Source organism: Lepidochelys kempii, chromosome 2 (assembly GCF_965140285.1).
Source record: "Lepidochelys kempii isolate rLepKem1 chromosome 2, rLepKem1.hap1, whole genome shotgun sequence".
In the NCBI taxonomy this organism is placed as follows: Eukaryota; Metazoa; Chordata; order Testudines; family Cheloniidae; genus Lepidochelys; species Lepidochelys kempii.
This window is the reverse complement of record NC_136381.1, coordinates 100,276,001-100,288,432: the sequence shown is the minus strand read 5'-3', so window position 1 is coordinate 100,288,432 and position 12,432 is coordinate 100,276,001. Positions and strand designations below refer to the sequence as shown.

Here is a 12,432-nt window from a genome sequence, read left to right as displayed (position 1 = left end):
CTATGGGCATTTCAACATCCCCAACAGTTATTTTCTGGTCTGGGAATAAAGTCTCTTCCTGCAGCTTTTGAAACAGACCAGAGTTCCTGAAGATGCGAGCGTCATGTACCTTTCCTGGCCATCCCACGTTGATGTTGGTTAAACGTCCCTTGTGATCCACCAGTGCTTCCAGCACTATTGAAAAGTACCCCTAGCAGTTTATGTACTCGCCGGCTTGGTGCTCCGGTGCCAAGATAGGGATATGGGTTCCGTCTATGGCCCCACCACAGTTAGGGAATCCCATTGCAGCAAAGCCATACACTATGACCTGCACATTTCCCAGGGTCATTACCTTTGATATCAGCAGATCTTTGATTGCATTGGCTACTTGCATCACAGCAGCCCCCACAGTAGATTTGCCCACTCCAAACTGATTCCCAACTGACCGGTAGCTATCTGGCGTTGCAAGCTTCCATAGGGCTATTGCCACTCGCTTTTCAACTGTGAGGGCTGCTCTCATCTTGGTATTCATGCGCTTCAGGGCAGGGGAAAGCAAGTCACAAAGTTCCATGAAAATGCCCTTACGCATACGAAAGTTTCGCAGCCACTGGGAATCGTCCCAGACCTGCAACACTATGCCATCCCACCACTCTGTGCTTGTTTCCAGGGCCCAGAATCGGCGTTCCACAGCATGAACCTGCCCCATTAGCACCGTGATGCCCACATTGCCAGGGCCTGTGCTTTGAGAGAAGTCTGCGTCCATGTCCTCACCACTCTCGTTACCGCGCTGACGTCACCTACTCGTCCGGTATCGCTTTGCCAGGTTCTGGTGCTGCATATACTGCTGGATAATGCGCATGGTGTTTAATGTGCTTCTAATTGCCAAAGTGATCTGAGTGGGCTCCATGCTTGCCATGGTATGGCATCTGCACAGAAAAAAGGCGCGGAACGATTGTCGGCCGTTGCCCTGACGGAGGGAGGGGCGACTGATGACATGGCTTACAGGGTTGTCTTACAGGGAATTAAAATCAACAAAGGGGGTGGCTTTACATCAAGGAGAAACAAACAACTGTCACACAGAATGGCCCCCTCAAGGATTGAACTCAAAACCCTGGGTTTAGCAGGCCAATGCTCAACCCACTAAGCTATCCCTCCCTCTCGTATTTCAGGCAGGACTTCACGGAGGGATGGAGGGTGGGGGGAGCAAATTAATACAAAACAAAATCTGGTCTATTTCTTGTTTTGATCCACTCCATCCATCTTTTACATCTTTGGCTGGCAGCAGACGGTGCAGAAGGACTGCAAGCCATCCACATCTCTTGGCTGCTCGGCAGAAGATGGTACAATAGGACTGCCTGCAGGACTAAAGAGAGTGACCTGGTCGAGTCACTCCTAATGTAGTCCCTGCGCCCATGTCTGCCCAGTCGCTCCTGACCGACGCGGCCAGGAGCACCTCGGACATGATGATGACGGCTATCAGTCCTATTGTATTGTCTGCTGCCACAAGGCAATGGGTTGCTGCTGCTGCGTAGCAATGCAGTACCGTGTCTGCCAGAACCCAGGAGACATACGGTGACAGTGAGCTGAGTGGGCTCCATGCTTGCCGTGGTATGGCATCTGCACAGGTAACTCAGGAAAAAAGGTGCGAAACGATTGTCTGTCGTTGCTTTCACAGAGAGAGGGAGGGAAGGAGGGCCTGATGACATGTACCCAGAACCACCCGTGACAATGTTTTTTGCCTCATCAGGCATTGGGATCTCAACCCAGAATTCCAATGGGCAGCAGAGACTGCGGGAACTGTAGGATACCGCCAGTGCAACACTCCAGAAGTTGACACTAGCCTCGGTACTGTGGAAGCACTCCGCCAAGTTAATGCACTTAAAGCATTTTGTGTGGGGACACACACAATCGACTATTTAAAAATGATTTCTGCAAAACCAACTTCTATAAATTCGACCTAATTTTGTACTGTAGACATACCCTTAGAATGTACTAACACAATTAACAACTTGCAATTTTCACACAGAGGGAGAGAAACAGTACCAAAACCCAAGAGACCTCTTAATTAGTAATTCCCCAGAGTTTAAATTTCAGGGTATCAAACTCATTTGTGATTTTAATACAGAACTTCTTTAATATGATCCAACACCCTGAGTTCCTAAAGATGCAAGCGTCATGCACCTTTCCCGGCCATCCCACGCTGATGTTGGTGAAATGTCCCTTGTGATCCACCAGTGCTTGCAGCACCAGTGAGAAGTACCCCTTTCGGTTTATGTACTGGCTGCCTTGGTGGTCTGGTCCCAAGATAGGAATATGTGTTCTGTCTATTGCCCCACCAGTTAGGGAATCTTATTGCAGCAAAGACATCCACTATGACCTGCACATTTCCCATAGTCATTACTCTTGATAGCAGCAGTTCAGTAATTGCGTTGGCTACTTGGATCACAGCAGCCCCCACAGTAGATTTGCCCACTCCAAATTGATTCCAGACTGACCGGTAGCTGTCTGGCATTGCAAGCTTCCAGAGGGCTATTGCCACTCGCTTGTGAACTCTGAGGGCTGCTCTCATCTTGGTATTCTTGTGCTTCAGGGCAGGGGAAAGCAAGTCACAAAGTTCCATGCAAGTGCCCTTACATATGCGAAAGTTTCACAGCCACTCGGAATCATCCCAGATCTGTAACACTATGTGGTCCCACCAGTCTGTGCTTGTTTCCCAGGCCCAGAATCGGAGTTCCATGGCATGAGCCTGCCCCATTGCCACCAGGATGGCCAAATTGCCAGGGCCCGTGCTTTGAGAGAAGTCTGTGTCCATGTCCTCATCCCTGCGCTGCCATCGCCACCACTTCGCCTGCTTTTTCAGGTTCTGCATGATAATGCATGAGGTGTTTACAATGCTCATAACTGCTGCGGTGATCTGAGTGGGCTCCATGCTTGCTATGGTATGGTGTCTGCAGGAGAGCAGAGTTCCAGGGGAAGCGGTGGTTGTATGACCAGTTTTGCAGACCTACTCCACTGCCTGCTGTCAGGACATAACAGCTGAGTGGGCTGCACGCTTGCCGTGGGATGGCGAGACAAGAGCAGCTGAGCAGAGTTGCAGCGGAAGCAGCCTTGCAAGACCACCAGGAGAGCAGAGTGCCAGCGGAAGTGGTGGATGACAATGGTCATATAGAGGACCTGCGAGATGGATTCATAGCATCAGGAGAGCAAAGTAGCAGTGGAAGCTGTGGATGACGGCGACTGTTTGCAGGGCTACTGGACCGTCTGCTGAAAGCAGTATGGCGCCTGCACGGAAAAAAGGTGCGAAACGATTGTCTGCCGTTGCTTTCACAGAGGGAAGGGCGACTGACGACATGTACCCAAAACCACCCGTGACAATGTTTTTGCCCCATGAGGCATTGCAAGCTTAACCCAGAATTCCAATGGGCGGCGGAGACTGCAGGAACAGTGGGATAGCTACCCACAGTATAATGCTCCGAAAGTAGATGGTAGCCTTGGTACTGTGGATGACTTTCACCGACTTAATGTGCTTAGTGCATTAGTGAGGAGACACACACAATCGACTATATAAAATCGCTTTCTAAAAAAATCAACTTCTATAAATTCGACCTAATTTTGTAGTGTAGACATACCCTAAGTGATACAATGAAATTAAGAACCAAATAGTGGCCTTGATTCCAATGAAGAGGGGCCACTGACAACAGATGGGTAGAATGTCTCAGAAAGTATCCAGAAGAGTTGGGAATAAAGGTGCTGGATAGTGCTTCCCACACTGGTTGAAGAAGGGCTAGTGCGTACTTTGTCTCCACTCTACCTCATACCAACCAGCTGCCCATGCCCCTTGGCCATGGAAAGCTTGTGGAAACATTCTGCCTAGGTCACATGCAGCGCACTTGGTGGAAGGAGGAAAGAGCCGACCTGAATACTCTTCATTAGCATACCTATACATAACAAGATACAGTGTAACCTCGAAATATAAAACTACTGTAGCATCCTCCTCCTATAGGCTACACACCCCAGAATGAACACTGTAGGTGCTAAAGGTTTACTTCAATAAAAGTAAGCCAATTTCACACCATCTGAGGATCTGGCCCTCTGTTATTAATTCTTTTTCTTGAATACACTGGTTTTAAAGGGATGTAAATCTGTTTTGAAGATAGTCAATGAAGAAAAACTGATTCAAAATAACGTAAAAAAGTCTGATAACAGTAAGACTGGAACTAAAACAGAAAAACACATTTTTATCCCAATTTATACTGTAGAATAAATCCATACAATTTCTTTAATGGATGAATAGCATGTGATTGTGTTAGAACCACATCCACCGGTGTCCAGTTTTCTACATTTGCTGATTTGCCACTCTTCTCACCTTGTTCAGTTAGTAGGGGAAACATTGTTAGGTGGTAAGAACAACAACACCTAGCCTCATGAAACTTGGTGGAAAGGCATGGTCGTAAAGCATGTCACTTTCATCCTATGTAAGTGAAGTGTGCAATTTCTGTGAAACACAACAGCTGATTTTGAAACCTATTTACAGTATTTTCATAAATCTGCTGTATTGCAAAATTTGGTTTTGAAATTAACTGAATATACTATGGTCAATTTAAATGCTTATTAAATCAGTTACACAAAGGAGAGGGGAGACAGAAAATTTGAATTCCTTGTCCTTTTATATTATTCATTAAAAAATTGAACTGGGATAAAGAAACAATCATAGAAATACAAAAACAAAAACGTAAGACTAATAATCAAAGAGTAGGCAGCATATGCATGGCAAATATAATTTAAAAAATAATAAAGTACTGAAAGTCAAAGGGTCAGACTCTGACCCAGTTGAGTAAGATACCTTGTACCAACAGATGACCAGCCTTATTCCAGCTGGGGGCAAGTCTGGTTATAAGTGTGTAACAGAGACATAGTTGAAGGATGGCTGGGCCAATTCTCTCTGGAGCCTCAATCTAGTAATAATAACCAAAGGAAAAAAGTTTTAAATAATTATATAATAAGTAGATTTTAAAGTAATTAAATCAAGGTTTTATAAAAGATAATCATACTGTTATTTTGGGCTAGATCCTGAGAGATGCTGAGCACCTGTACCCTTTATTATAACTGGGAACTGCAACAGATTGGGATTTGGCCTTTTGCATTTTACTGGACAACATTAAGGTGCATTCTAATGCATTATGGGTTTTTGGAGGGTCAGAAGGTTGGGGGGAAAGGAATGACTGAATGAGTTATATATAGTACTTTTCAGTGGATATTGTTTATATCTCATTCCAAACTCTGACCAGTGATTCCCAACATGCACATATATCAAGCCCAGTTGCCTGTCTAGCCCGAGATCAAGGATGTTTTTTGATGAGATCACAAGTTTGGTTGATAAAGATAATTGTGTTAACAAAATATACCTAGACATGTGACTTGGTCCCACATGACAATGTTAAAAAAATAGCACTAGACAAAAATCAATGTAGCCTATACTAAATGCATTAAAAACTGGTTCGCTGATCTCTCAAACAGGATGTTTCTAGTGAGGTCCTATCTGTTCTCAGTCCAATGCTATTCAATACCTTTATCAGTGAGCTGGAAGACCATATAAAATAATTAATAAATTTTTCAGATGACAAAAAAAATGCTAGACTGGTAAATAATGATGGCGTCAGATTAGTTATACAATTTGACATAGATCATTTGGTAAGGTGGGTTCATCTGAACAAAAGGTGTTTTTATACAGTCAAATGCAAGGTCATACATCTAAGAACAAAGAAAAGTAGGCCACAGTGAAGATGCACATGCATGATTACAACTTGGTTTTGATTATAACTACTGTCTTCCTACTTAGCAGTTTCTGAAAGTCCACACTCAGCCATACAAACGCAAACGTTATATCACAGGCAATGTAGCACAACAGTGTAACAATATACACTGCAAACAAAACAAAAACAGATCATTGACAGGGCTTCACAAAGTTTTCTGTACTTTGCATTATTTGGTACTGTAAGCCAATCCTATAATACACGGCATACACATTTTGTGCAAAATTTAAGTAGGGGGGAGATTTTCTGTTGGAATGGGAATTGCAAGCACTATGAAAAATATCAGTTTTTACGACTGGGATCACAAGTACTGGCAACAATGAATAAGTAACAGTGTGAAGAATCACTTACTGTAGCTCCATGTTTCTGTACAAAAGCCTGACATTTTCCTGTTTTGTAAAAAGATATCTAAAGAAAAACAAAAGAATTATCTGAACCTTTTGAACTTAAAAGGAGTATTCAACAATTACTGGTGCAGCCTTACCACATTCTGTACTAACCATTCTTCCAGAGCCCAGTCCTTGATATCTATTGGTCTTAATTTTTTTCAGAGTAGTAGCCATGTTAGTCTGCATCAGCAAAAACAACGAGGTATCCTTGTGGCACCTTAGAGATTACAAAACCTAAACTTAATTTCCCCAATACTAATTTCGCCCTACTGTTACACCCTTCTTGTCAACTGTCTGTAATGGGCCACTCTCTTACCACTTCAAAAGAGATTTTCTCTCCCTTGGTATCCTGCTGTTAATTGATTTCACTCGTTAGACTGACCTCACGCTTGGTAAAGGAACCCCCCATCCTCTTATATATTTATACCTGCTCCTGTATTTTCACTCCATGCATCTGATGAAGTGGGTTCTAGCCCACAAAAGCTTATGCCCAAATAAATTTGTTAGTCTCTAAGGTGCCACAAGGACTCCTCGTTTTTTCTTAATTTTTTTGTTATTATTGGTGGGGGTTTTGTATTATTGTAGAGTCTACAAGTCCTACTCATGAACCAGTACCCACTATGGCAGAAATTTATAATAAAATTGCGTTGAAACTACCTCAGCTATCCTGAAGTGGGGCTGGTGACTGAAAAGATCCATAATGGACCCAGGATGGCTGCTGTGGGTCTCTTCCCTGGCTGATAACTGCATTCTCAAGGTCAGCAGGGAAGAGCTATTTTCCTTTGTCCTTAACCAATGACCAAAATAAAATATTTAATTAATGCAGTTGGATGAAAATGTCTTCCCACAGGGCTGGCTCTAGGTTTTTGTACAGCTCTGTGCAACTCATGACATGCAGGGTCCCATTATATTTTCCCACCACAGTTTCTGAGGCTCTGCTCATGGCACTGGGGAAGGAGGACAGATTTTTTTTTAAGTGACAAACAAACTGTCCGGTATTTATATAGGAAAAAAATACAATTTAAATTACATGGAAAAGTTTTCAGCAATGTCCAATTTTTGTTGTTTAGGAGCAACATGTGTATGTTTTATTCGATTTTGTATATTCATCTTGATATGAGAGAGATCTTTTTAACACATTAAAAAGTGAATACATAAATTAAATAAAGTCATTTTTTCCAGTGTTAGATGTCAGGCCTGGCCCAATAGCATCTTTGTTTTATAAGAACTAGCTCATTAATATGTGAAGTGAATGATAGTTTAAAAACACCAGGCACAATATTTTAAAAATACATAATATAGAATAAATGGACACAAATCAGATGTCAAGAATTATAACATTCATAAACCAGTCGGAGAACACTTCAATCTCTCTGATCACTTGATTACAGACCTAAAAGTTGCAATATTACAACAAAAAGACTTCAAAAACAGGCTCCAAAGAGAGACTGCTGAATTGGAATTAATTTGCAAACTGGATACAATTAACTTAGGCTTGAATAGAGACTGGGAGTGGATGGGTCATTACACAAAGTAAAACTATTTCCCCATGTTTATTCCCCCACCCCCACTGTTCCTCAGATGTTCTTGTTAACTGCTGGAAATGGCCCACCTTGATTATCACTACAAAAAGTTTTCTTCCCCCTCCCCCCCAACCACCCCGCTCTCCTGCTGGTAACAGCTCATCTTAAGTGATCACTCTCCTTACAGTGTGTATGATAACACCCATTTTTTCATGTTCTGTGTGTATATAAATCTCCTCACTGTATTTTCCATTGAATGCATCCGATGAAGTGAGCTCTAGCTCACGAAAGCTTATGCTCAAATAAATTGGTTAGTCTCTATGGTGCCACAAGTACTCCTTTTCTTTTTATAAAATATAGTAGTATTTAACATTAAATAATTGCGTAATTTAGTTTACAGTGAAAATTAAGAGATTGACCTTATTATGAAAAAGACACTCCCAAAGCACTGCCAAATATTTTGGGTAAAATCCTGGACCCACTGAAGTCAACAGTTTTGCCATTGACTTCAGTAGGGCCAGGATTTCACTCCTCCTCAACACTTAAGGCACATTTCACTGTACTTCTCTATATGAAGTGATGATACACATTACTTACCACTGTCCTTTCAAAGTGACATTTCTTCCATGGAAGAAATAATATGCCACATTCATTATTGGTGTTAATTTACATATTTTGCATTAACAATTCATATTTAAATTGTATCAATTTACTTATAGTAGTTCTGCTAACAACACAACTTGGAATATGCAGATAGAAATACTGTAAGTATCAGAAATTTTATTACTGACCGCCATTACAACTGAAATTTGATTCAGTGTTCCAGGGACAGGTGAGGAAAGGATATCTTGATGAAGAAATAACAATTGCCTACAAAGACAAAACTTTTCAAAATTAATTCTGAAGTGAATTTCCTCTAAATTGGGCTTGACATCTCAGCATTAGGTTACCTTTATTTTAGTTATATTTTCCTAAAACTTAACTATATTTTCCAGTAGTTCAGCAGAAAATGCTGGATAGCTCAAGTTACTGAGTCACATCCCACCCAGACTGGTCAGTCACAAACAGTTATCTGATCATTGTTTGGAGACCTTAGTGAGAAGAAACAAAATCCACATTCAGAATTGGCACTCACGCTCTCCCAGAAAGTGGGAAGGTAAATGTGAAACAAAAACAAGAGTAGGCATGGTAACTGGAGTATGTTGGGAAGGTGAGTGTGCTTTTTGGGAGAGTACTATCACTTTATTCCTCACCTCAACCTCTGTAAAACACTATAATATCTTAGGTGATGCATTCAAAGAGTTCCAGGACTTCGCATAGGTCTATGGACTAACTTTGAATCTTTTATTATTCCCTTACTAATTCAGTGGTTCACGCATGACAAGTGACTTAAAATTGAACACTTTACAAGCTATAAAGGATATTGTTGACTTTAAAAAAAAATAATCATGATGTACCTTACTAGAACAGCTACAGGGAAAAAATGTATTCTGTAATATGTATGAATGTCATAACTGTCAGGAACTTTACGGATCCTGTTACAGTTTACTACTACTACTACTGAAATACTTTAAAAAAATTACTTCTGAGAATGCCAACCGTTATTTGCCTTTACCTGCAAATCTTCATCTGTGTATTCCTAACCTCATTTTCTGCCAATTTAGAACTCAGTGTAACCTTAATGGCACAGAGCTTTTGTAATGCAGGCAAACTGACGAAGAACAGCGACTGGTGTCTTGTGTCATTCATCTTATTTTGTTAACTGTCCCAACTCAGCAGCTTAGTCTTTAATAAAAGAAAAATATTGCTTCATTATCAAAAAGAGGAGACTATTATTAGGATATTGTGGACCTCAGCAGAGTCACATGCAAGCTGAATAAGTAAACAGTAATGCCAACCCAAGTGTTCAAAAATCATGAGAAGAGGGATCCCGAGCTGGTGGAGGCATTCACAGGTCCCTTCTCCTTTTCCCTACTTCCCCATCAGTGGATGAAAGAGCCAAAACAATTTCAAATAGAAGAAAAAAGATTTTAAAAACCAAGTTTGGTCACAGTCACCCTGATACTCAGTTTTCAGTTTTATGAAAAGTGAGGTCAGTGTGAAACTGCACTTTAAGTCTTAGAAGATGATCTGTGGTTGGTTGCACATTTTAATCGGTATATATGCTGTTACAAAGTTCCTCCTCTACCTTGGTGGGTCTTGCGCTTATTGGCGGATTTGCTCACCTTGGAGCTTCAGAGCAGCCCTCAGCTTGGTCGTTTTTCTGAACCCACAGTCCAGGAGGTGGGAGGTTTGGGGGCAACCCGGGCCCGCCCTCTACTCCAGGTTCCAGCCCAGGGCCCTGTGGAATGCAGCTGTCTAGGGTGCCTCCTGGAACAGCTGTGTGACAGCTACAACTCCCAGGGCTACTTCCCCATGGCCTCCTCCCAACACCTTCTTTATTCTCACCATAGGACCTTCTTCCTGATGTCTGATAATGCTTGTACTCCTCAGTCCTCCAAACAGTCCGCATTCTCACTCTCAACTCCTAGCACCTTTTGCTCCCAGCCCCTCACACGCGCACCACAAACTGAAGTGAGCTCCTTTTTAAACCCAGGTGCCCTGATTAGCCTGCCTTAATTGATTCTAACAGCTTCTTGATTGGCTGCAGGTGTTCTAATCAGCCTGTCTGTCAGAATTGTCTCCAGAAGGTTCCTGATTGTTCTAAAACCTTCCCTGTTACCCAGGGAAAAGGGACCTACTGAACCTGGGGCTAACATATCTGCCTTCTATGCTCTCCTAAAGCCCCCTGGCCTGGGCTTTTCTTACTTTTTGCCCCTGTCTCAGCTTCCCCTCCCCGACCGGGCCAGACGCTTTTTCTTCGTTTTGTTTTTTTTTGCTGTTTTTCTGCTGCCGTTCAAGTGCTGGTCGGCTGCCAGCTAGCTGCCAGCCCCCCCACGCCTGCCCTCGGATGCTGCTACTGCTCCAGCTGAAACCCCCGGGGAGGGGGGGAGGGATTGCCGACTCGCTCCCCAGAGGAGGGAAGTGGAAGCCCCCAGACCCAGCCGTTTGCTGTTCGTTTGTGGACTGGTAATTAACCGACAGGTTATTTTTTTCTTCTTATCTGCTTGGCAGTTTTGGAATGCTCCACAAAGCCCGGGAGAGAAGACAGCCGACAGAGAAATCACCCAGGGAAGCTACAAATCATCATGGAGGGAACCATAAGACTGAGTAACTTTTGAACTGTACTCTCATGTGGGGGGAGTTCGACTGTGTCTTAACTGTGTTTGTAAGGGGCACAGGAGGTGTGGCACGGAGCTGCCCCCGGATCCATCGGTGCCCCCCCCCCACACTACTACAACGGTCACGGCCCCCCCACCATCCGTCCCTGCTGGCAACTTGCCATCTGCCTCTGGATTCAGCTGCTTTCCCCAATTCCACTGTCCGGACCAGAAACAACAGCCAACCAAATGAGACTCTTTGGACAAACATGCGTCCTGCCCCCCGCCCACCCCCGGACTGTTCACCCCACAGTTTGCCCCTATTACCTGACCCCAACTCCTGTTTCCTCCCCGTCCAGTCCGACCCATTTGCCCCCCGCACCCCCGCCTGCAGCCCAGTAGGGAGAAGTGGTTAATCTGCTTCCCCCTCCCCATTCTGGTGCCTCCCCGTCTCTCCCTGCTCACAATGGCAGGGAATGAGAGGGGTGAGGCCCCTCTAACAACCTCAGCTGCCCCTCCCCCACCTACCTAACCGCCAAGCCCCACCCCCGCTGCCAAAACACCTGCCACCGCCCCCACTGGGGCATCGGCAGCAGGAGGCATCGAGGTGACTACTGCCGCTGTTACGCCCACTGCCCCCCCAGATTCTAGGAGAGCCCCCCCCAGTTGGCCAGAAAGGCCAGGGTGCGAAGAAGGGAAAGGGCCCCGCTACAACCACCAGGCCCTCCATGGCAGGGGCTGCCCCCACCGCTGTGGCCTCGTCATCGACCATGGCGTCCCTCCCCGCTGTTCCCTCCACCAGCTCTGCAAGCATTCCTCCCCCGGCCCCCAGGATGTATGCCCGGGTGGTAGCAGCCCCCGTTCCCCACCGCCTCGTCATCTCGCCCACCCACCGCCTCCGCTACCATCAATAGCGGCCGGGGCCCCTTTCCAACCATGACCAGGAAGCATGGCGTCCGTTGCCTCCTGGTGCCCACCTTGCCCCACGTGGAGACATACGTGCAGTCGTTGGCGAGGGTGGTAGGACCCACGGCTATTGTGGCGGCCTCCAAAATGTATGGGAAAATCATCTTTTTCTTAGCATCAGAGACTGCCGCCCAGGAGGCGGTGGAGAAGGGCCTGGCGGGGCGGTGGGTGTGGGTTTTCGTTCCCCTGGAACCGCTAGAGGACCTGGGCGTCTGCCTAGTCCTGACCTCCGTCCCTCCTTTTCTACCCAACGCCACCCTGTTACCCGCTCTCTCCACCCTGGGGAAACCCATTTCTGTCATCAGTCCTCTCCCGTTGGGCTGCAAGGACCCCACCCTCCATCACGTCCTTTCGTTCCGCCGGCAAGTGCAGCTTCTACCGCCGTCGGTGGCGCGTGATGGAGAGGCGCTTGAGGGGTCCTTCCTGATCCCCTACCAGGGAGCCCGCTATCGGGTCTACTATTCCACAGGAGAGGCCCGGTGCTACCTCTGCCGATCAGCGGGGCATGTCCGAAGAGACTGCCCCTTGGCTTGGCGGGGAGGGGCACCCGAGACCCGGCAGG

General features: G+C 45.2%; 1 protein-coding gene across 1 annotated transcript in view; it reads right to left on the bottom strand.

Moving 5' to 3' along the window:
* Positions 1-9,697, bottom strand: part of C2H18orf63 (chromosome 2 C18orf63 homolog) — a 37,694-nt gene extending 27,997 nt beyond the window's left edge. Inside the window, exons 1-4 of the mRNA XM_073329629.1 lie at positions 9,320-9,697; positions 8,496-8,574; positions 6,144-6,200; positions 4,823-4,934 (exon numbers count right to left, since the gene is read on the bottom strand). Coding sequence (XP_073185730.1) covers positions 4,823-4,934; positions 6,144-6,200; positions 8,496-8,574; positions 9,320-9,453 — 382 coding nt within the window. The 5' untranslated portion in view covers positions 9,454-9,697. The remainder of the gene's footprint in view (positions 1-4,822; positions 4,935-6,143; positions 6,201-8,495; positions 8,575-9,319) is intronic.
* Positions 9,698-12,432: the final 2,735 nt, after the last annotated feature.